At 40.3% G+C, this 24,166-nt stretch overlaps 1 protein-coding gene across 1 annotated transcript in view; it reads right to left on the reverse strand.

The window, feature by feature from the left end:
- Window positions 1-1,181: 1,181 nt before the first annotated feature.
- LOC108789943 (A disintegrin and metalloproteinase with thrombospondin motifs 5-like) overlaps window positions 1,182-24,166 on the reverse strand; it is a 70,632-nt gene continuing 47,647 nt past the window's right edge. The window contains exons 2-6 of the mRNA XM_018560095.1: window positions 23,349-23,632; window positions 21,400-21,583; window positions 16,313-16,488; window positions 14,621-14,796; window positions 1,182-2,029 (exon numbers count right to left, since the gene is read on the reverse strand). Of these exons, the coding sequence (XP_018415597.1) occupies window positions 1,474-2,029; window positions 14,621-14,796; window positions 16,313-16,488; window positions 21,400-21,583; window positions 23,349-23,632 (1,376 nt within the window). The 3' untranslated portion in view covers window positions 1,182-1,473. The remainder of the gene's footprint in view (window positions 2,030-14,620; window positions 14,797-16,312; window positions 16,489-21,399; window positions 21,584-23,348; window positions 23,633-24,166) is intronic.

Below are 24,166 nucleotides of genomic sequence, written 5' to 3' on the forward strand. Positions count from 1 at the left end.
ACCTCTGCCAATATAATATGGTCTTTCCCAACCGTAACTGCCACTTTTGCTGGATAACTTGGACTGTTACAGGAAGAGAAAAAATAACAGATCTACTGCCAGGTCAACAAGTAATAAAACTACGAAGTTACAGGGGGACTATTGTGATGATACTACTGACAGATTATAATACATATACTGTATATACATATATTTCTGATTTTGCCCATAGTTACATTTTCATTAAATAAGGCAGTACAAAGATCATTGATGTGCAAAGTTTAGAAACACGTAGCAACCAATCAGACTAAAACAGTTTAAAGCAGATTCATTGCTAAAATGTTTCTCCTTATTGCACTTTTCACATCACTCTTTACCCAATAAAGAAAAAAAAAATAGTAGCAGATAGCCCCTTATATAGGTTTAAGCTCAGTACATGAAGAAATATATTACATGGGGAAACTGATTTTTTTTTACTCCATGTAGACTTTGTTTCTATTGATTGTACAGCCTTTTTCTTTATATAGCACAGATCAGGCAGCTGTTGACTGTGACCAGCAAACCTTGTTCATAATACAATAACCTATAACAATATAGGACTGTCTTTTGATAAAGGTATATAAGATTACCTCTACAAAATATATACGCTACCTTGAGCACCTGAACTCTCAAGGTATTTTTCTTTTTATTTCCTCTAGCCGTATTTACACAGAAAAAAATAACCTTTTGAAATAATAAAAAAATAATGTGTCCAGACGGAGAGAATGTCATATTGCCTAGCACTCGTTTGATCGCTTCTGCTTTTGAAATTAAAACGTCGATGCCCTTTACAATTGGTTTTTAACTGAAACCGATGCCTGTACCTTTCATTTTGGTTGTTACAATTTGTAAACAAATGTCTAACGATAACACAAGCTGGTCAGAAAAAGACAGAAGGGAAAAAACAAAACAAAAAAACAAACAAAAACATTGGGCTAATGAAGAGCAGCAAGCTCCGTTTTTCCAGTAAACACCCGCAGCTGTTTTCTGAAACAAATGGCAATATTAAACTCAGCTACAGATCTACTTTGGTCAATCACTCTGCTTAACAGAAGAAGCAAGTGACATGTAAAGTGACACACCAATTGACACGTATTTACAAAACACCACAAATATAACCTACATGCCATCCAAAAGTATAAGTTAGCAGATGTTCTTGAAGGCTTTCTTCTCGAGAGGTAGGTGATGTCGATGTGACATGAACAAAACCTGTTTCCATACCATCACCTACTTGCTGAGGTTCCGCATGATGTTCTACGCTGACGTTCGAGGTCTGCTGGACAGCCCGAATATATTGTCTTAAAGGGTATCTCCCTTTGAGGCCCGTATTCTGTAGAGCCCTTACGTTGTTTGAGCTCATACAAAACCTTAACTAAACCTTAACATCTGTCTTGCTAGATCTACTTATACACAGTTGTTAGAACTGTGTCGTTGAAGACAACGTTTATCCTTTGGTTAACACTTCTTGAGTAAGCACTGCTTAAATGCCGATGGTCTTTGAGAAAGTAGACATCCCTTTGCCAACTTCCCTTGTCCATCTTGGCACTGGACAGTTCTGGTGTGCCAGCCCGTGTCACATGTTCTAGAGCAGGAAAGCCACGGGCCGGTCACCCACTGTGGCTGATTACTCTGGGGAACAACATTATTGTTTATGGTGTTTGTGGTGGTACTTTGTTTGGCCGGTACAAAGAAACTATAGCGTACATCTAAAGGTTTAGCCATATCAGTTGCTAGAATCTGTACGATGAGCACCTCCTTGGTGGCTGAATGGCCCATACTATGGAAGGAATCTTCGGCATGGCTCCAACCGCTATAGTTCATGGCAAACCCATTTGTTTCGATGACAGTCTCAGAAGTAGAGATCATGTATTTCCCATTGATGACATACTCTCCTGTCTTCTTTTTTAATGCCATGTAAGCTGTAAACTTGGTCTGATCTTTGGCCTTGTATTGCTTCACTTTGATATGGGTAGCTCCCTCTGGAATTTTTACAATATCCGTGTAACCTTTGCTGTAAAACAAACAAGAGGAGAGATATTAAAGAGACTTCCTTTACTGTATATATTGACCAATGCTCTAAAATTAAGGGCAAATGTAGGCTTTTCAGAGGTTTTTCTTATAAATATTTAGATGTCATCAACTTAGCAATCTATTATTAAGATATGTTACTACTTTAGAAAGGGCCAGCTAGGGTTTGGATCTTCTTTATGGGGCCAATCACACTCTTGAATTGGTTGTAATGCACATTACATTCATGGGTGGACTGCTGCACCAATGCTTGCCTAATGTGCTCTGCGTTACAGTTCCCTAGCAGAAAAGATTAACGCACCATTCTGAGTTTTGGTGTATTAGGCAGCCCATTTAAATGCAGATTAACAACACAACACAGGTTAACAAGCAGCATAATGCACATTAATGTGTGTGTGCTAATGCACCGCAATAGTGTGAATTGGCCCTTCAATTGTGATTCCACTTTTGCAGCCAAATTGGGTTAACATCTATTTTAGATTTATTCCCACATATATAGCACAACTAAAATCATGAACATTGCTGCTTCCATGTTACTTGTTTTCTCATATTACTAGCTTTATCTAAATTGAAATTTTCTCTGGAATGCAAGACAGGTTGCTTAAATGAAACCAGTCTATACTGTACTGCCGGATCTCATCATCAGTGGTACACTAGATTTGAACTATGTCTGTCCTAACAAAGGGTTAAAGATCTAGGATCATTCTGTGTTAATGAGAGGAAGCTCAGAGTGTCCCTAGTCTTTCTATGAGGACAGCCAACACTTCCTGTCACTTTTAAAATGTACAGAGAAGATTGTACTCTGTCCAAAGGCCTGTTATACAGAGACATCTAAAAGGGGATGAGGGGAGATGAGGGGAGCGGCAGAAGAGCTCTGCCAGCACAGAGAATAATTTGACAGTCCCAGAAGGTGGGAGGGGACTGTGCAAGAGAATTCACTCCTGTATTGTATTCCAAAATTCTAGCAAGGCACATTGCAGGTGAATAAGAAATTGTTTATGGAAAGAAAAAAAGTTGCGAATAAGCATTTAAAATGCTTGATTTTTTTGTGCTTTTACCTGCAATATGTAAAGTTGCTGTCAGGGTCTCTTAAACATTCTAGCCCGGGATGCGTGTGCCACTCATTAGTTCATAAAAGAAGTCACCAGCACTCGATGATATTTGCAAGAAATAAAGCACTTTTTATTCAATCGTCACATGCGTCAAACAGCCAATGTTTCGAGGCCACGCAGGGTCCCTTCTTGGGGGCCTGCGTGGCCTCGAAACGTTGGCTGTTTGACGCTTGTGACAATTGAATAAAAAGTGCTTTACTTCTTGCACATATCATCGAGTGCTGGTGACTTCTATTATGGACTGTATCTGACATGGCGCCATCCGTGTTGTCACTTCAAGCACCAACCTTTCATCCAAGGTCTGCACGCTGTATGGAGTGCAGGTGATTTCGTATTATCGATTGCCACTCATTAGTGTCTCCGCCTATAGTGTTGCACAGATTTTCCTTGTCAACCACTGGCCTTATCGTTTCCTTATCAATGCCTTATCAATGCCTCTGGACTTGATAAGATTGGTAAAGCTCATGATGAGAGAAGGGTGATTAGGGCTGTAGAAAGGCACTATAGTCCAAGGAGAAAAGCAAAGTCCCACAGTGGGCAGAAGTAGAACTTTTAGGAAAATTGGTTTATGCCAACACTCCGATAAACGTTTTGTTGACTGCTGGCTTTATTCTCCTGCTCATTGTCAGCTGTAATAACAAACTATATTTGATTTATTTCAGGTATTTACATAGCACCGATAATTTACACAGCGCTTTACATAGTGCACATTCACATCAGTCTCTGTCCTTAAGGAGCTTACAATCTAAGGTCCCTATCTCACATACACAGGAGGGCCAATTTAGACAGGAGCCAATAAACCTACCAGCATGTCTTTTGAGTGTGAGAGGAAACCGGAGAAAACCCACAGGCAGAACATGCAAACTCCTTGAAGACAGTGTCCTAGCCGGGATCCAAACCAGGGACCCCTAGTGCTGCAAGACAAAAGTGCTAATCGCTATGCCACTGCGCTGCCCTATATCTGATGCTTACAACCTCATCCGTAACCCTAGCTACAACTATCAGTTTGGTGATATCTGTATAAAAAAACACATAAATATATTTAATTTCTGCCACGACAAACAGGGTAATCATGCAGCATATCAAGCGTAGAAAATAATAACATTATCTCCCTTGGACTATTTATACTTGACAAATATGATTCTATGATTCCATTTCCAATTCCCTGCCAACATTAACTTCCTGCGGAGAATGCTGCTGTTTTGCTCACTTCAACATAACTAGACAATATTCCTGATTTCATCCTGTACGGGATGAGCTGTTTCCTCTTGCAGATCATTGCTTCCCCGCCGCTAGAACTGAGCTGGGTTTACAGCACAGTTGACGTGAATGTTTTTAGCATATAGGACGCTGCGTTTGATCTTTGGATCTTAACGAGGGGCTTTTTTGGCACAAAATAAATTCTTTCAGTGGAGGGCTTTGAATTTTGTCAAAAGGGCCAGTTCTGAATTATTGATCCGCTCCCGTCTCATGTTGGATGTCAGCCTGCTTTATTGCACATTGCTTTTTTGGTATCCCGCGATCAAGAGCTTGATATTGCTGATGTGTGTTATGTGCAGACGGCTCAGAAGACTCTTCGTGGCCCCAAAATCCCCTGACCTGCTGCTAGCCAAATGCTGCCTCTTTTGGATCTTATATACAAGGAGATATGCATGGGGACTGTCATCAGCTGTGATCAAAGGGGAACTTAATTATTAAGACGGAATCCAATTGAAAAGCAGCCTAGGGTTTTAAAATTAGGGAATGTTGCAATCACCACATACAACAAATGAACACTTTGGCTACTTCTTCATATGACACAGAAGCTAATATTTGATCCTGAACATTGTGTGCCTGTGTACATCGCCTTCAATATTTCATGGTGACTGACAGCACAGCTTACTCAAACAAAAGACTAGGCAATACTCTTTATGCGGTTTCAGTCCAATTTTTTTAAATTCTTCCATTTGCAACTGACTAGAGCAGGGGTAAGCAACCATGGCACTCCATCCATGGTTGAACTATTTATCCCATCATACCTCTGCTTCTGGGAGTCATGTCTGTGGACGTTAGAGTGTTGTAATGCCTTAAGCTGGCCATACACCTATAGATTATCTGCAGATTTTCTATGGTCCGATGGAAAAAGTGCAACAGGTTCCTCCATCTACGCTAAACTGTGTGGATGGAGGAATCTCCCACTGTGCCAAGCTTCGGTATCTTGCTAGTCGGCCCCGCTGTCTGTCAAATACCTGAACAATCTGATTGGATGCAGGCATTGTTCAGGTATTTTGAGAGCCAGCGGGGCCGACTGGCAAGATACTGAAGCTTGGCCCAGTGGGAGATTCCTCCATCCACACAGTTTAGCGTAGATGGAGGAATCTGTTGCAGTTTTTCCATCTGACCACAGAAAATCTACAGATAATCTATAGGTGTATGGCCAGCTTTAATGGACTTGTAGTTCCATATCAGCTTGCGTGCCAAGGTTGCTGGAGCACAAGACCACCATACACTGCAGTATTTTTTTAAAAATTAGGTTGCTGCTTAGATGTAAATAGTGCTTAGTTGAATTTGCAAGCTGCCATGACAATACACAAAGTGTAGTAACCCTTGACAACCACGCAAAACTATTAGTTGAGCAACTCCTATGTATTTACTCCTGGACATACTCCTGCCATGCCCCTAGTTATGTGGACTATTAAAAATAAATATGCCAAAAGGATTGGTTAAACCCAGAATTGTTTTTTTTTTTTTTCACTACTAGCTAGACTTTTCAAAACAGCAAACAAGATAACTAAGAGATAAGATGAAAGTTATACTTTTGGTAGTTAAATAGAACCTTTTCATATATATCTGTACATCAGACCAAAAAGAGGCACAAATGAGGAGGGACAGAGGGATTTGGTTTTAAATGAGGGACAGTCAAATGGTGTCACTAACCCAGGGCCAGTGCTGCCACTAGGCAAACTAGGCAGCCGCCTAGGGCGCACTGCTGCCTAGAGAGCAGTCTCGATCACTCACCGCCCCCCCCCCCCACCCCATTGCACCCTCCGTCTATTTCAAATTGCAAAAGCCAATATAAGGCTGGCTATTTGCACTCACCCACTTAACAGAGGAGCGGAACTGAGAGGCAACTTTTTTTATTTCCACAATTTAAGCTTCAATGGTCTGTACAGACAATCTGCCTTTTTCATTAAAGCTGGGGGTTTAATTTTTAAAACAATGGTATAATGCATGTAGCCCTTTTATACAAGCCAGTTTTTTAATGTAACGCTGTTATAACTGGTTTTTCTTAATTTGCAGCCATCTATCATTTTCTGCAGCTGCTGACATCACATCCAAGATGGTGCCCAGCAGCACTTTTGGAAATTTTGCAAGTCTACACAAAGGAGGCATGCCAAAATTGTGTTAAATGCACATATTATCTTATGAGAGGATTATGATTGAAATGAATGGTCTTGTTACAGGGTCTCCTTATTGTATAGTCGACTTGAAAGTGAATATTTATTTCTTAACAAAGCAGAATTTTACATTACAGACACCCAAATGCCTAGAGCAGAAACCACTCAATCTTCCTCGCCCTGATCATCACTACTGCTTGATAAAAAATGTCTACCATCACATTGTCTAGGTCACAGAGACATTTTTATAGACAGGCTTTTATTCACACAATCCCTTCATGATTCCATGAAAGTGCACTTTATTTATAGACTAAATTATATGCATTCACTGGGGGGAAATTGCTAATTTCCTCCTAAAACAAACACTTCATAGGGTAGATATGATAACATTTAATATGCACTCCTGCTTTGTTTATGACTGGCGGCTCAGGAACACCCACTTTCTGGAAATTATCGCTGCAGACAAAGATGCAGAACGAAAACCTGAATAATCATATCTCCAAACACATACAGAGAGAGGGCTTTTCTATTGGGAAATCACATCACTAATAGATAAATAGTGGAGTGCCAGAAATTACATCTGATGACATAGATAGCAATGAATCAGGCATCCTCAGACATAATTGGAACAGATTACCAATTAAGCATGGAAAGCTTTTCAATAACAGAAGCTGCATGTCATCCAGAAATTCCTTTTATGTTATTTTATACATGAAGCATATGGCAGATTTGCAAACATTCCTAACTGATTCATGAGACAATTTTCTACCTGCCTGTTCTACCATAACAACCCTTGATTATCCCTGTAACTCCTCTGCTACTTCTTGTGTGAAACACCATCTAGTGTTTGGGTGAGAACCTTGTTAGTCACCGTCTGTCTGAGATTGATTATTTATAATACCATTAACAATGATGAAACCACCATGAGGAGAAGTAGCTGCCCCATGGACCACAAGGGTTGGTGATGCCATCTGATGATGGCACCATGAGCGGGGGAAGCTGCTCCATGGATGGCTTGGTAATCACATCTGATGATGTCTCTATATAATGCATACTGAAGACACTGACTCCCAGGCTTGCAGTGTAGTAGGTACACTTGCTAACTCACTGCTTTAATTAAAGCAACCTTGCTAAGGTAAAAAAATAAATAAATACCTGCAACAGAAAATCATACTCACCTCTCCTGCGTTCCATGTCTCCTACCTTCTCCCACCACTTCCAGCATGGCAGCCTATGTCACATTCTTCAGCATTCAACACATCCAGTAGTGTCAGATGCCAGGTCCCCCACCACGTGCTGTGGTTTTATTCCCTATTCTGTGGTAGTACAGGACATAACAGTGATAGGGGGAATGAAACCACAGTACACCACAGGGAACACAGGCATCTGACACTCTCTGTGGTGTCGAATGCTGAAGAGCTTGACAAAGGCTGCTGCGTTGTAATAAAGACACAGCCTGCCATTGAGAGGTGAGAACCATAGCATTTCTATTAAAGGTTTGCTTTAATGACATCTGTAAATTTAGACATATTCTTTGGCTAACTTATTCCTTCCTTATTTAACATCCAGGCTCCATAAACTTAACGCTGCAATTGAGATGATGTGAATGTGCAGGATGTGAAGTGCTGCATGAATTGTCCGTGCAATTATAAATACCAACAGTAAATAAAAAAATACATATTAAATAAAATAGTGATTTCATATCACCCTGTTTGTATTAAGTGTACAGCAGCACTCAGAGGTAGGGAGAGGCAGTACTTTGGGCCAATCAGGAGGACTACTTTTAGATGTGCTGGCAAGAAACATGCTGACAGAAGGGGAGCAGAGAGATAACATCACCAGTCTGTTGCTGCTTATTCACTATCCAATCACTGGCTAGGGATTGGGAACTGACCTAATTGTATTGCTTAACTGCTGTAAAGTCACCATGATAACTGTGATATCTGCCAGTGCGAAACTGATAACTGGGTAGACAGAAATAAAAATCCTTTGGCAGGTAAAACAACTCCCATTCATACAGTTCACTGGTGGGTTTAGCTGTTTGCCTGGAGTACAGCTTTAAAACGATTCAGTCTACAGGAAACGCTCAACACACAGACATTTAATGACAACAGTGAACGACAGCAAAGATCAGATTAGGCTGATGGGAATTCAAGAGAAATACATCATCCAGGGTATTAAAGACTTGCAACAAACAGATACGCTAAAAACATCCAAAACTGTAATCAGCATTGCCTGGGTTTACCCTTTAAATGTTTCCGGATTCCCAATTTTATGATACTGAGAGATATGCAAGTTCCCTTGAAACCACCCTTCATAGTGACACGGCGAAGCTGCACGATATTTGATGGTACAGAAGTTGTTGTGTTGGATACAGCACAGAGAGCGGCAGCTCCTGGCCTCTTAGTCTGGAAATAAAATACTCCAGTCCGCCAAAACCAAGCAGCCAAATCTTTGAAGCAAGAATTGTTTTTTAGGCATCGTGCCCTATAAATAGCATTTCCTTATTTCAATAGAGTCCAATATCTCTAATTACATTTCCACCAACTCAAGTTTTTTTTCTCAGAATAGCCTACACGAAAGCTGTTCCCCAAAGCAGAATTTGTTACTCTTACAGGAAGCTATGCCTAGTAAATCAACAGTCTTTATGGCTCTTAAAATGGTACTAATGGATGCATTTTATTGTGTGCCGAAGCTTGATATCGACATAACTTCTTAAACAGCTTGTAAAACTCTGTTAAAAGATTAATATATATATAAGATTGCTTTGTTAAATGTATCTAAAAAGATCAGAGGGTTATCATTTACTATAACTGCAAGACATTTCTTCTGCTCCGCATCAACACTTCCAAGGCTAGGTTTGTGCTTTTGCGTTGTGTTGCAGCCTCTTTACAATTATGTAACTGTAAAGTAACAATTAAAGGCCATCTCCAGCCTAAGTTTTTTTAATTTCATTTTTGGATAGAGCAGAGAAGAATGGGAACCTCTTCAAATGTTTATTGCTGTTGGTGTCCCTGTTAGGAAGATTTTCCTTCACTTACTATAAGAACAGGAAGTAATAGGCAACTACTCCAATGTTGACACAGACAACAATACATTTTAGTAAAGTGAGCAGTGGCGTAACAATCGCCATAGCGACTCAGGCGGCCGCTATGGGGCCTGGGGCACAGGTGGGCCCAGCCAGGACATGCTCCAGATGCCGTGCGGGCTGTCTAGGTTTCTATGGCATCTCAGGCTGCTGGCTGTCATTGGCGGGAGTGAGGAGGAACGTGTCGCTGTTACATCACCGACAACCTGTCAGCGATCTGTGCAGCGGCGCGTTCCTCTTCACAGCCGCTGCTGAGTCAGTGACAGCCAGCAGCTGTGGAGGACTAGGCGGGGCCCGACGATGGGACAGTAGGTGGGGCCCAACAACTGAGGAGGCGGGGACTGCCAGCAACCGTGTAGGAGGAGGAGGCAGACAGTGGATCGGGGCTGACAGGTAAGAGGTTTGCAGGAGTGTGACCAGCACACCTAAGATCTTGCAGAGACTCTTTGGCGGGCACTGCAGGGTCACTCTCAGGTGGGCTGTTTGGGATATAAGGTTGGCTCTGCAAGGGCATAACTAGAAATCACAGGGCCCCATACAAAATTTTGCTATGGGACCCTGTGATTTCTAGTTACGCCCCTGAAAGTGAGGACAGGTTTAGAACTTCCGGCAATGTTTTATTTTTTTGTTTTCTGTGCCTTCCTGTACCAGTGACAAGCACACCCTCATTCCTTGTATGGGTGTCACAAAAACAAGATGTGCAGAAGTGGGGTCACAGACAGAAATAGATACCTGACAAGTTTTAATTTTTCCCCACTCTATCCACAACTAAGCCTTTATTCACACCTATAATTTGTGTGAAATTAGGGATTCCTGCGTCAGGAACCTGCGAGTAATTGCAGCTCATATCACCCGATCATTAACTAGAATGGATGACGGCTGCTGATTGCAAACAGCAGACTAGGGATTCCTGCTGCAGGAAATCACAAGTTCCTGCTGAAGGAATCCCTAATCATACCTAAAATATAGATGTGAATGTAGACTAAGAAATAATAATAGTTGGTATGCCATGGCACTCAAGAAGAATGCACATGCAGTTATGCACATTGACCATTGTTGGTGTAAGAGGATGTCTAAGGTCCTTAGAATGCACATGCATCCACGCCTTAGCCTAACATATTGCTGTGCTGAAATCTCAAGTGCTGTCATCAGCCCTTCCTAGCTCACCTTTGTGAACTACAGAACACTATGTTATGGAGATGATGAGAGGAAGAGGTGTTCTGTAGTAGAAATCAGGAACAAGCACACCCTAGGGTATAAATGCCGTTCCTCCATAGATACAGTAAAGGAAGTGTGTACTGTCAGGATCATCAGGCCTGAAAAACACAACTCACTAATGCAGCCACCATTAAGGGTTGGTAACCTGCAATATACTGCATTTTGTTCATGGGTATAGATACACTTTAAAAATAATTACAGGCAGCAAAACTTAAACTGTAAAGGTGAGCTTGCACTTTATGTGATAGAAGACTTTACTCTTTTCAGTTGTGGCAAGTTCTATTCTCAGTAAAGTTCTTTATAAATAGATTTTTAAATTGAAATGGATTGAGGGCCTTAGTTATTTAAACAAGCGAACAGTGTTAGTAGTGCATGCAGTAAAGGCCGATTTGCAGACTAAGGAATTCACTTCTCATCCTCTTTCAGATTTTATTTTCACATTAGAAGCACTCAGTCTTCCATTAGAGCCTGGAGAAAACGCACAGCGGCAACAGCAGATTCAGCGTCTTTCATAGCTGAGTGAAGGGAGATGTTGGCAGCATAAGGAGGCTCCTCTATAGGCTGCATTAAAAAGTATCTTACTCAGTTCATTTTAATATCTTCTGTTTAGCCTCACTGCACTGACGACTTAAAGTGAGCTCGACAGGCGAAATGTATTTGATTAGAATCAAGCTTTTACAGATAAGGAGCAATGTGATGGAAAGAACTCTCTTCAGTGTCTATCTGCACTATACCAAATGACAAAAACGAAAGACATCTACTTTACTGAAAGCTTTTCCACCTACATATATCACCTTCTTGGCCCTCTAATGTTTTTGAAGCTTCTATATTGCATAATTAATTTCTGTACATGTATAGGTCATGTCCCCTCCTCATTATTCTCTAAGATGCAATTTTCTATGGTTTTAAGCTAAATTGTCTCTTGCAAAGGATAAGTTATCTGTTATATCAAAATGACTCTTTAATAGGCTGTGTCAGATCTGTGTACTCGATCTTCGACGATTCCCCTTAGATTCCTGCTACGGACCACATCTGGATTATACTTACACCCACAAACTGCAAATCGTAGGTGTCTGAAGACATTGGGGTTGATTTACTAACCTTATAAACACACCATGAACATGTATACACCTCTGTAGTGAGTTCCCTCCCAGCATGATCTATGGGTGGAATCTAAACACCTTTGTAGTGTGCACACACCCAGCAGGTGTGTTGTGCAAAGCCCTGCATGAATTGCAAGGTGATGTTGTGTAAATTAGCTCTATGTTGTGTTGCTTGCGTTGATGAATGCAGGAATGTAAATGCATGAGCTAACCATTTTTGTCTAAACTGTGAAGCAGCATTATATATGCATCATGTGTATGATTTTTCCATATATGGCATTAGTGGAAATATGCTTTTAGAGACTTTTTGGTTGATAAATACGTTTTGCTGTGTGAAAATCACACGCACCTGGTGCGTGCGTGTGTTTAGGTTAGTAAATCACCCCCTATGTCTCAATTTCTGTTAACTGTTTACCACTATTGATGAGCAAACCAAACAAAGTTCGGTTCGCTGAACATTCGTTTAACACTTGATGAAATCTGCGAACCCTGAGCATAGTACCGGAACCCTATTGAAGTCTATGGGAATTGAATCTTTATTTTAATGTAACATTTTCCTGCCCTTTTTTAAGGCCAATCTGCACGCTTTTAAAAGGGTATGGGTAGCTGAGCAAAATCATGGGGGACATGTACCAATGTAAAAAAAAGAAAAAAATGAAATACTGTTGAGCAGGGAGCAGGTCTTTTTTTGCAGCTTAAAGGGCAACATTGAAAATACACAATTTCCATTAAATACATTTTTTTTTTTTCCAATAAATAACATGTTTGGGGGATGCCTTAATCCTGCATATTAATACAACAGGCATTTTTGCCACTGACTCACTGAGACCTAAGAATTATTTAAGTGGTTCCTCTGGGGTAAAAAAGGTTGAGAAAGCCTGGCCAAGTTACATAGTTACATAGTATTTGAGGTTGAATAAAGACATTAGTCCATCAAGTCCAACCTATTAGGATCTCATTCTAGGAGTACCCGTACCCCTGTATATTACGGTCCCTTAAGAAATCGTCCAAAAGTTTCTTGAACAATTCCACATTATTTGCTGAAATCACCGCCTATTTTCTAACGCCACTTAGCTACCAGGCAATTTGTTCGCCAAGCCCAAGTGAATGTGATCACAAAGCACTGAAGTGTACGTCAAGCCAAAACATTTTTCTTAGGTTTGAATAGAGGGGAGATGGGTTGGAACTGGGTTTTTACTGTTCTCAGGGGCTCCATTAAAGAGATATAACCTCACTTCCTGTCCTGTGACAACATTTTAACAGACAGTAAATGAGGGGAATTCTCTAACCACATCACAGACACACTTTAGTAGAATGGGGGAATCAGCTATAACTCCTGGCAGATTTTTATTTCTGTGTCCCTGCTGCAGAAAGTGAGGGAAGCAGCAGATAGCGGTAAAAATCAGACAGGGGTTCTAATCTTTCCCCTTCTCTATCTAATGCTGGGCACACCCCTTACAACCATCGCAAGACTTCTTGCGATGGTTGTAAGGTAATTAAAAAAACGTACGATCTGCCTATCTTGGACAGGCAGATCGTACTTGCGACGATCGCAAGCCCGCCCCACTTAGGGGCGGACCTCCGATGACCGCAATGCTGAACGGACAGTGTGCGCTTGCGCACACCGGCCCGTGCGGCATTTATGTTACGAACATGTCACACACCCGCCGACAATCGTACGATTATCGGCAGGTTTTCGAACATGTTCCTAAGATAAAAGTTGTGCGACCTTACAGTAGCAGAGGTCGCATGACTTCCACACACCTTGCGATAATCGTACGATCGCAGGATTTCCTGCGATTATCGTATGATTATTGCAAGGTGTGTGGGCACCTTAAAACAAAAAAAAAGGCTTTGATTTCACATACACCGTGATTAGAAGTGTACCCAAGTGTGCCATGAAATCTTAATTTGCAGAGAGACATCTGCACTTTGGGGGAGAAGAAACTCTTTGGGCCCCTTCACACCAGCTGCGCATTCTACTGCATGGCTGCCAGTGTACGCTGTGCAGAAGGCTAATTACAGCGCATCGCACTGTTTAACTTTTCTTCTTTGAACTTTATTGAAATGTGTCATTCATTTCTATTCACCGATGCACATTGCAATGCGCTGTACTTTTTTTCAGCATGCACCCCTGACATCATAGGACAAAAGGAAAACTGCTATTGTCTAATTGTCAATGCATTACACAAGGCTGCCCAGTGCGGTCCAACACATCTGGAAATGCATGTTAAAACGTGTGTTTACTACAATGTATTGTGCACACTGTGATACGGTGCTATTAGTTCCTAAAGCCATCCTAACACAGTCTTACAGTAGTTGGAAACTACCAAATGCAGGGCACTACAAGGCACTCACTATGTGTTGTGGTGAAAAAAAGAAAAAATAAACTTGTCCAATTTCTAATGTGCTAAGGTCCGCTGCCATGTGTAATATGAACACAGTGCATTGTATAAATGGGTCCTAAAATAAAATGGAATGGAACCATACCAAGATGATAACACCTGGATCTGTAATTTCGTAGATAGGCTAATGGATTTACCGCTGGAAATAATAACAACTATAAGCACTGATGAAACATTCCTGCTGCTTAATACCATATCTCACACTACGGTGAACCATAAACGAGACACCACAATTATTTTGCTTTTACAGTATTCCACTGAAGTTCCATACCTCTTGGTTGTGAAGGTGCCCATTACTTTAGTACAGCTGGAATTGTCTCCTCCACATACTCCGCATTTGTCAAACTGCAGCTTGGACCCTATTATTCCATCGCATCCCGTGCGCACACATTTTCCTTTAACACAGACAGAATGGCTGTAGGGCCTACATTCAGTGCCATCGGTCACCTGTAGGACAAAACAGAAAGTTATCATTGTAGAAGGAGGCATGTTCGCTACCGACAATATTCATCTGCAATTGAGTGGTAAACATCAAGGAGAAGGGCAAGAGGCATATATAGTTGATCCAGTGATGGCTTTAGATTGTAAGCTTTTACCAGCAAGGTCCTCCTAATCATCTTATGTTGATTTGAGTTATAATGTCTCCCTTCACTTTGTAAAGCACTGTGTAAAATATTATTATAATAATAATAATAACAATAATTGTGAAAGTGATGTGAAAAGAATCTAGAAGTATGTTGGCCAACAGTAGAGCATAAAGCAAATCTGTCTAATCCTTATACTGGTTATGCTGTCATTTAAGAGGGTACCTAGACGCAGGGCTGAAGCTCGGTGTGTGGATTGAGAAATAGGGGGAAGCAACTCGGAGCCTTTGTCCCGGGTGACAGAATCTCTAGCTTCCCCAATGCCCAGAGGTACATAATTCTGTATACCGCTGTTTATCTTTTTTGATTGCTTCGGGAGCCCTGACATCTGGTGCACTTAATTTACAAAGCCGCTAAGAAGTTCAATTGCATTTGCATTGCATCCCTGGAGCACTGCATTTAGGGATTCGTGCCTTCCAAGCACCAACCCCCTCAATGCAGTTCATCACACCTCTATGACCTATAGAATGAGACACATTTTTGCATATTGGGTGTTGTGAAAAATTTGATTCTTTTAGGCTAATCTGTCAGCCTAACCACCTCGAAGAAGTAACGTATTAGCAGGGAATAAAAAATCATTTGTCTGTACCTTTTGTCATTTTTATTTGCATTGCCCAGTATAGCCCAAACCAGCAGTAGGCCTCGCCTTTGCTCCAACTGGGAACTTTGGCACAATCCCCCCTCTACTGCCACAATGTTAATGTGGATAAGAAATTGGGGTGTGCCAGTGACTGCCGTTAGAATTACTTTTGAACATTCGTTTTGAAATCGTTCCTCAGAACCTTCGATCTTGTCAATAATTACATTTTAAATCCGTTAAAATTTTCATCCAGAGTTGCTGCTACTTGAATGGAATTCCAGATGTATTAAACTGGTTTCCTTTGTGCCTAGCACATGTGCATTACAATGTGTATGATTTTTTATTTGCTTTAAAGTGCACTTCTCATTTTTAAACTGTCTGTGGGAAGCTGAACATGGGTTTCAAAGGTTTACTGAGGTTGCTGCACTTTGCGCCATCATCGCTGCGTCTTAGATATAACTGGTGGTGCTGGCAGCAGCTACAAAAACATAATTATTATTATTATACAGAATTTATATAGCGTCAACAGTTTGCACAGCGCTTTACAATATAAGGAAGACATTACAATCACAATACAAATCAAGACAAGATGGTAAGGAGGGCATAATAGACGTATTTCTTTCTTTGAAAATGTAGGAATAATATATCAACAACTCTTTTTACTGAACAACTTTTCATAAATCTTCAGATTATTAATAAAAAAAAAAAAATATATATATATATATAGATAACCCTTTACCTTTTGAGAAAAGACAACATAATATCCAGTTCCTTTGGCTTGACATATGAGCTTGCAAACATCTCCCGGCTGTATTCCTGCGTACTTAGGAACCCACTCAACATATGTTTTCACACCTTTCGCATCAGTCTGATAACCGTTCCTGGCTTCACACTGCTGCTGCCGAAATGATTTAGCTTCACAAGGAAAAGTGAAAATGTAAGTTTCACAGGATTTTACACTCTGTTGCATGCTATATTTCTAACATATAAGAGAGCAGGAAAAACATTTGAGGTGTGTACCTTTTCATAATATGCACACTTTGAGAACTTATTGATGGCTAATGCTGAACTCGAGTTAATAATAATAACCAGCACAATCTAATGCAGCTCAATAATCATGAATACATCATAAATTATTATTATTTTATATGGAATCAGCCTCTTGTAGTATATTGTATTGAACGTACAGCAGAGCTTTTAGAGAGGGAGGGAGAAGCAGCCCGAAGAACCATTCAGTTGTGCTGCTGTGCAAGGAGCATGCTGATAAGAGGAGAGAACAGACTGACAGACAGATGAGCTAATCAATGTGCTGCTTTCTCTGTCTAGTCACAGGATGGGGATGAAGACCTGTAAGTGAAAGGTAAACTGCACCTAACAAAGATCAAGTCCCCACCCATGCCAGACGGGGCTGTGCTGTATTGCAAAGCTGTGTAAACATAAAGACAGGATCATCAGAAATACAAATCTTCTGGTGGATAAAACAGCTCCATTATATATATTTTGCTGTTTGCCTGGAATTCAGCTTTAAACTGCACATCTGCATCTCAAAATTTTGCTCACGAGAAATAAATCCATACTATGGGATGTGCTTGTAATCTTAGTTTTCCCACTGACAAGTTTTGAAGACCAGTTTTAGAATTTTCTTTTCTAGTTTTTCCTTGTTTTAGAGTGGCTGCTGTGTCCCCTTTGGGATGGTTTTCCCTTGCTTCCTATGCATTGGGCATTGAACAAATCAGGAAACAAGGGGAAATCTCCCCAATGGCACCAACAGCAATAAAACATTTTTTTTAGTAGAACAAGGAGGATGTTTTCATTGCTGTGGATAGATTACTGTTTACCTTTGGTTGGCTCCCCTGCTGCTTTGTTCAGCCTCTGTGAACCAAAACAATATCTGTGTGAGCTGCAAATCCCTCCAGTTGGGGCAAAGTCACCCCAGGGCATGGGCAAAGTACGGGTTAACTGTAAGTGAGGAACCCTTACCAACCAATTATAATTCATCTTCTATTAGCCTCACTTCAGTAAAGTGAATTCGTATTGGCTTTGCACTTAAAGGAAATGTATAGTGGTTTGGTACATAATTGTCTTTATTAATTATGGTCAAGAGTAAAAAAAAATTAAAAGTAAAAACATTTTTTTCTAGTTAGGTAGATATAAAAAGGGAAGGGATAGGAGTGCACCGATATAGTATAACATCCTTTATTTACTTTACTTAAATAAAAGACACAATATGCAAAAAATGAAATAAAGCTAACATTTAATTTTACACTTGTGAGTGCATTTTGTATATTTTATGTCATTAAATTACCAATTTTGCACTAGATCAAAGCTTTCCTTGCCTTTGCCTTTAAATACTGATGTTTGTTCCTGCGATGTTTATGAGCTGCAAGATCTGTGTACTCGATCTTCGACTATTCCCTCAGATTTTCTGCTACCGACCACATCAGGATTATACTTACACCCACAAACTGCAAATCGTAGGTGTCTGAAGCCATTGGGGTTGATTTACTAACCTTATAAACACACCACGAACAAGTATACACCTCTGTAGTGTGTTCCCTCCCAGTATGATCTATGGGTGGAATCTAAACACCTTTGTAGTCTGTACACACCCAGCAGGTGTGTTGTGCAAAGCCCTGCATGAATTGCAAGGTGATGTTGTGTAAATTAGCTCTATGTTGTGTTGCTTGCGTTGATGAATGCAGGAATGTAAATGCATGAGCTAACCATTTTTGTCTAAACTGTGAAGCAGCATTATATATGCATCATGTGTATGATTTTTCCATATATGGCATTAGTGGAAATATGCTTTTAGAGACTTTTTGGTTGATAAATACGTCTTGCTGTGTAAAAATCACACGCACCTAGTGCGTGCGTGTGTTTAGGTTAGTAAATCACCCCCATTGTCTCAATTTCTGTTAACTGTTTACCATTATTGATACAAAGTTCGGTTTGCTGAACATTCGTTTAACACTTGATGAAATCTGCAAACCCCTTTTAAAAGGGCATGGGTAGCTGAGCACTAACAGGGGGGGCATGTACCAATGTAAAAAAAAGGAAAACAATGAAATACTGTTGAGCAGGGAGCAGGTCTTTTTTTGCAGCTTAAAGGGCAACATTGAAAATACACAATTTCCATTATATTTCCAATAAATAACATGCTTGGGGGTTGCCTTAATCATGCACATGAATTGGCACACTTATGGAACACTACAGGAAAAGCAAAATTAAAACAAATATTATTATATACTGTATAAATGACAGTTCCTGACTGACTTTGTTTTGTTTGTGAAAAATGGTGTACCCCTCAAAATTCATACTAGACTCTTATCCTTGATAAGGCTCTGGTTTGTAATTGAAGGGAACCCCAGGCAACAAAAAAAGGGGTGCAGTTCTCTCCTCCTGAACCATGCCAGGCCACATGCCCCCATGCCCTCAACATTGTAAGGGTACCTTACCAGGGTACGCTCCCCATATTGATGGGGACAAGAGCCTCATCCCCTCATCCTTAGGCCAGTGGATGTGGGGTCTGCAGGAGGGGGGGACTTATGGAATATGTAGCAAGCTTTAGTTAAAAAAAAATAACATTGATCCAAAACCATTATACTTTATCTTTAAGAATAAGCACTTAGGAATCAAGGGCCCCTTATTAAATAAGGCAATGAATGATGCAATTAAGCTGAAGACAGTTAAAAAGCATGCTAAATTGCACAGAAGTTACACCACATGACAGTAAATTTCCCCAGAGTTACACAAGATAATTTAAAACTTTAAATGAAATGTCATGTGGACATTGTAAACACGTTGCTTTACTCTTCTTGCTGCATGCTGACCCTCTTGGCTGGAAGCCTATTCATTTAAGCTAATTATACTACAGCAGGCTTGCACATACATTCATTTGGTATACAGCACTTTATCTCTCTAGATGAGCATTGTGTGTCCTTGCTAAAACACACCAACAAAACGCACCTTTTCTATTTACACACCAAATCTACATCCCATTGGTCCATGCTCCACCATTCAGGGAGCCTCCCACCACCAATCTCTGCTCAGACTAGTACAGAACAGACTAGTATCAGACAATTCCCTATAGGCAGCTTTCTTAGAAGGCAATCTCCATCTCAAAATAGTGTGGATAAGGAAACCAATCATTACTGTTTGGCTGCAGTCACTATTTGGCTGTGAATTTTCGGACCTGCTACCATGACAAAATATAATGGAAAAATTCACTATTGTTGAATAGAGAAGGGCTGATGGGGAAACTCGAATTTCAAGCAAAGTGAAGGACTGTATGGCCAGCTTAACAATTCATGGAGGAAAGTCCCAATACAAGATGTGCAAAGTCCAGAATAAATGTCATTCTAAGGACCTATACAAAGCTAGATTGTTTCTAGCCCTGATGAAGGGGGACTTTTTAAAACCCCAAAAAAGCTTTGGCTGTTTTTACTATACTGTATATGTCTTCTAAAATAATTAATTCTGGATTTTGCACAGCTTGTTTTGACACGTTTCTCTATGAACTGATAGGGTGTCTCAGGAAGTAGGGAAGCCCTCTAAGACATATAGTCACTTAAAAAGCACCTGCCTTGTTCTTTATACAGGTTTACTTTAAACACTTTGCTTCATGCTTTGTTTTTATTTTTTTCTCCATTTTAATCTGTTTATTCTCTTTTATTTGCAAATGATTATTTTCAGCAATATTAATCACCCAGGTGTGATGAAAGACATTGCCTGATAGCTGAATTGTGTATCCTTGTAAAACCAACCATGGACACTAATGGGATTGTACAGCATTCTCTAATAATGTTGAGATGTTCCCAGCAGGGCCCTGTTCTCACCGCTGTGATATTAGATCATGTATTTATAATCTTTCTACCTCACTCTACACATCCCCACTTATAGCAAAAAGTCGTTTAACATGTGCATAATGATAATGTACATGAATTTATATAATTCATTTATCAGTTCTGACACTCGTATTTAATGCTGGACAAGGCTGTGGTCAATAGCCTGATGTGCAGAGATGGGGGTTATCTCTTCACAAAAGTAGCTGAATATACAATTGAAACCCATATATATTAAAACTGCTCATACACAAGCAGACTTCTAAACATGATACAAGTTGAATGATTGTATCTACTGGAATTGGAAGGATCTAGGCAGGCTGGAACTCCCATTAAGAATGGTAAATATAGATTCTGTAAATATTTAGACTTTGTATCACTGCCTTACCTTCTCCTCTTTATTATTGTCATTATTACTATTACTGATGTACATATAATGCACTAAAAGAGTTGATTCTAGTAGATGGAGTGTTACTTTAGGTGTCAAAAGTTGTGATGATGTGAGGGAAATCCAGCCCTGCTTAAGACCCAACTCTGGGCTCATGTCTCCCATCCTCAGTAGTTCCCTTCTCCCACTTCAGTTTGTAATTTTTGCTTTTTCCCAGATGTCTTCAGGATGGTCATGTGACACACTGTATCCATTTCCTCTTTGCCTTTCTTCCAGGAGTGGGTTGTCCTTAATGATGCATAGAGTGGTGCTGATGTGATGACATCTGCACTGCTTACTGTATCAATGTATGAATTTGTAGGGCCCCATGTTGACAGCCCTTAAAGGGGTGATACCATGATGGCCTACACATGGGATGTTCTTAGTCCTCTGGAACAGCAGGTATATTTTATCAATGTGCATGACATGCTTCTTTAAATTTATTATCATTTTATGAAAAAAATTCTGGGCTTATTAACAAGGCAAAAAGATTATCCAACCTGTGACTTGATTTAGCTACAACCATAAACAGAAGACACAATGAAGACTGTTGCTTACCATTAGATGGACATGGGATAACATTGCACGATCGGTTGATTGCACGCTTCCCTGTGCAGTATCTTCCACTGTTTCTTGGGGCAGGGTCATTACAGTGACGATAGGCAAACTGAACTCCTCCTCCACATGTGCGAGAACACTGACCCCATGGTCCCCAAGACCCCCAGTTTCCATGACTGGAAATCTGCAGTACAAAATAAGTAAATGAAACTAGAACCCCCAAACCAACAGAAGTACAGCTGGCAAATGTGAGTCTTTTGTTTTTCTAGGCCTAATGCATAAAAAATAGGTTTTTTTTACCTATAAAAACCAATCAGATACTCCCTTTACAGTACAACACTAGACAACAGGCTAACAAACACACTTGAAATATATATATTTACTCTTTGGTTCTCTTCCTTTTGGCTGGCAACTGGGTTATACTCATGTTAGTTCCAAGTTGTGACTTGGGGTTTACAGAAGACTACCCCATGTAACAGTGCTGAGGCTTTGAGTGGCCAGGCACCAAGAACCAGAGCTGTAAAGTGGAGGAAAGGTGGTGGGTTACATGTTCTCTATACCTGGAATACCAAGTACTGTTTCTCAATTCCAGCAGCAGCAGTGAGGTGGCGATAGGGTGCTGCTGGTGAGGCCATCATAAAAGTGAACCTGTGTCTTTGAATTGAACCTGTGCCCAGATTATGGACATAAAGTATTTGCATATTCTTAACAAACAGTAACTGAGCTTTAGGTCTCACTGACTCCACCACTGCAGAAACTGTGGACTTTTGCTTTAACAGACCACTGATACTCTGCAAGTACCAGTAAAAAGGCTTATGATAGGATATATCCACTGTTTTGTCTTGTGCAGTAGTAAAACCCACCAGCCATTATTCCAGCTTAAGTGGCCAGTTAGGTCTTAACAAGCTCACATGGGAAAGCCATTGGGAATATTAGAATAATTGGGTGTAGCCAGGAGGAAACATAAAAAGTGGGAAAAAGGTTGATGTTTATCTAAACCAAAACATTTTATTTTTGATTATTGAATAATGTAGAGAGGGTTAAAACTACTTTTAGTGTTTTTTTTTTTTTTGTATGTGTCCCATTGGAGAGATTTTCCTTCACTTCATGAAAGATTGAGGTTGTCTACTTTCTTTTTATGAGCCAGTAAGAAAAAAAAAATTAGACAAAGCGGTGTCTGTGGATATAGTCTACTTTGACTTTGCTAAAGCGTTTGACACCTTTCCCCCACAGATGGCTAATGTGTAAGTTTAGGGTCTATAGGCTCAGAGATTTCAGTCTTTAAATGGATAGAAAACTTGCTTGAACGCTGTATTCAAGCAACTGTTTATAATTCATATCGAGCATGAGATCAAAAGTAGCATTTCTGTGTTTGCAGATTACACCAAGCTATGTAGCGGAATAAAGTTCTTACAAGATGTCTCTAATTTACAAATTGACCTGCATGTGCTATATGAAGGTCAACTACAGGGTTTAATGCTGATAAATGTAACATTATATATTGTAGGCCATAAAATCTGGGGAAAGTACATCTGGGTGAATTAGAGATCTTGGTCTTCTGATTGATCAGAGATTTAACCTGGCCATACACTGATCAAGTGTATGGCCGGCTGTCCAGAATTTGACCAGTGTGTAGCTTGGCCAGCGCCACTCAGTTTGACAAAAGTTGACTTTTCAATTGACTTTTATTGATGCAGCCAACCAAAAAATTCTCATCTGAACATAACCCGCTGGAGCAAGTTGGACCATGCTTTATAAGGATGTTTTGCCTTTCTCTGGATCAACTGTGGGTTTTGTCTTCTGCAGATATTGGTTTTTAGTTAAGGCAAAATCTATGGGTTTTGGCTTTAGATTAACTTTAATTAAATCTGAGAATGTCCGAAAAGTAGCAAACATGTCTCAGGTATATACAGTTAAAAAAATGCAGAATAAAAGAGAAGCAAACATACCGAGTAGTACTTCTTCTTGGTTTTATCCACACACTTCCCATTCAGACATATGCGTCCTTTTCCACAAGGTGTTCCCTCTACTGCAGGCAGCTTCTTGGTTAAACAAACCATCTGACCTTGACGAACAACCGCACACCATAGACGTGAGCAGACATCCATCCCAGGACACACAGTATATGTTGGCCCAAAGGCAAGTTTGCATTGACGGACAGCATCATAACTCTGTCCGGGAAGCTCCTCTGGTCCCAGAATCTGATTTCTCGGTTGGTCTAGCAGACAGTTTCCTGCAATACAGATCATAACAAGGTTAGACAACAGGACACACACTTATGTCTGGCCTTGTTATACTTAAGGCCCATTCAGAATATGTGCAGCAGTAACACTCGTACATCAGCAGAATGTGTTATCGTTCTGTTAAGGCGCACTGCATTAAGTCAACCCATTCTGCTGAATGGTTTGGCAATGTTCCTTAGCATACTAAAGTGTACATCAGACCCTTCTTTTTCAAAGCACTGCACTACAACACAGATGTGTGTTATAGTATGCTGACAAGGTGCATCACGGAGCAATTCACAATGTAAACGGGCCCTTAATGTGTATGCAATGCCAATACTGTCTTTTTTTCCAATGGGGACACATGTTCTGGTAACAACTAAGATGGGAATTTCCTTCACTTATGGGAGACTTCCTGTCATTTGCTTCTCCAGGACAGGACATGAAGGGTATTCTATCAAAACAGGATACATATAGAAAGGAAAAAATTACCTGGCAGGGGTTTTAACCCATCCATACTCTATTCAAAACAAAACAAGTTCTGG

This window comes from Nanorana parkeri, unplaced genomic scaffold (assembly GCF_000935625.1).
Source record: "Nanorana parkeri isolate BGI_ZX_2015 unplaced genomic scaffold, ASM93562v1 scaffold432, whole genome shotgun sequence".
Taxonomy (NCBI): Eukaryota; Metazoa; Chordata; class Amphibia; order Anura; family Dicroglossidae; genus Nanorana; species Nanorana parkeri.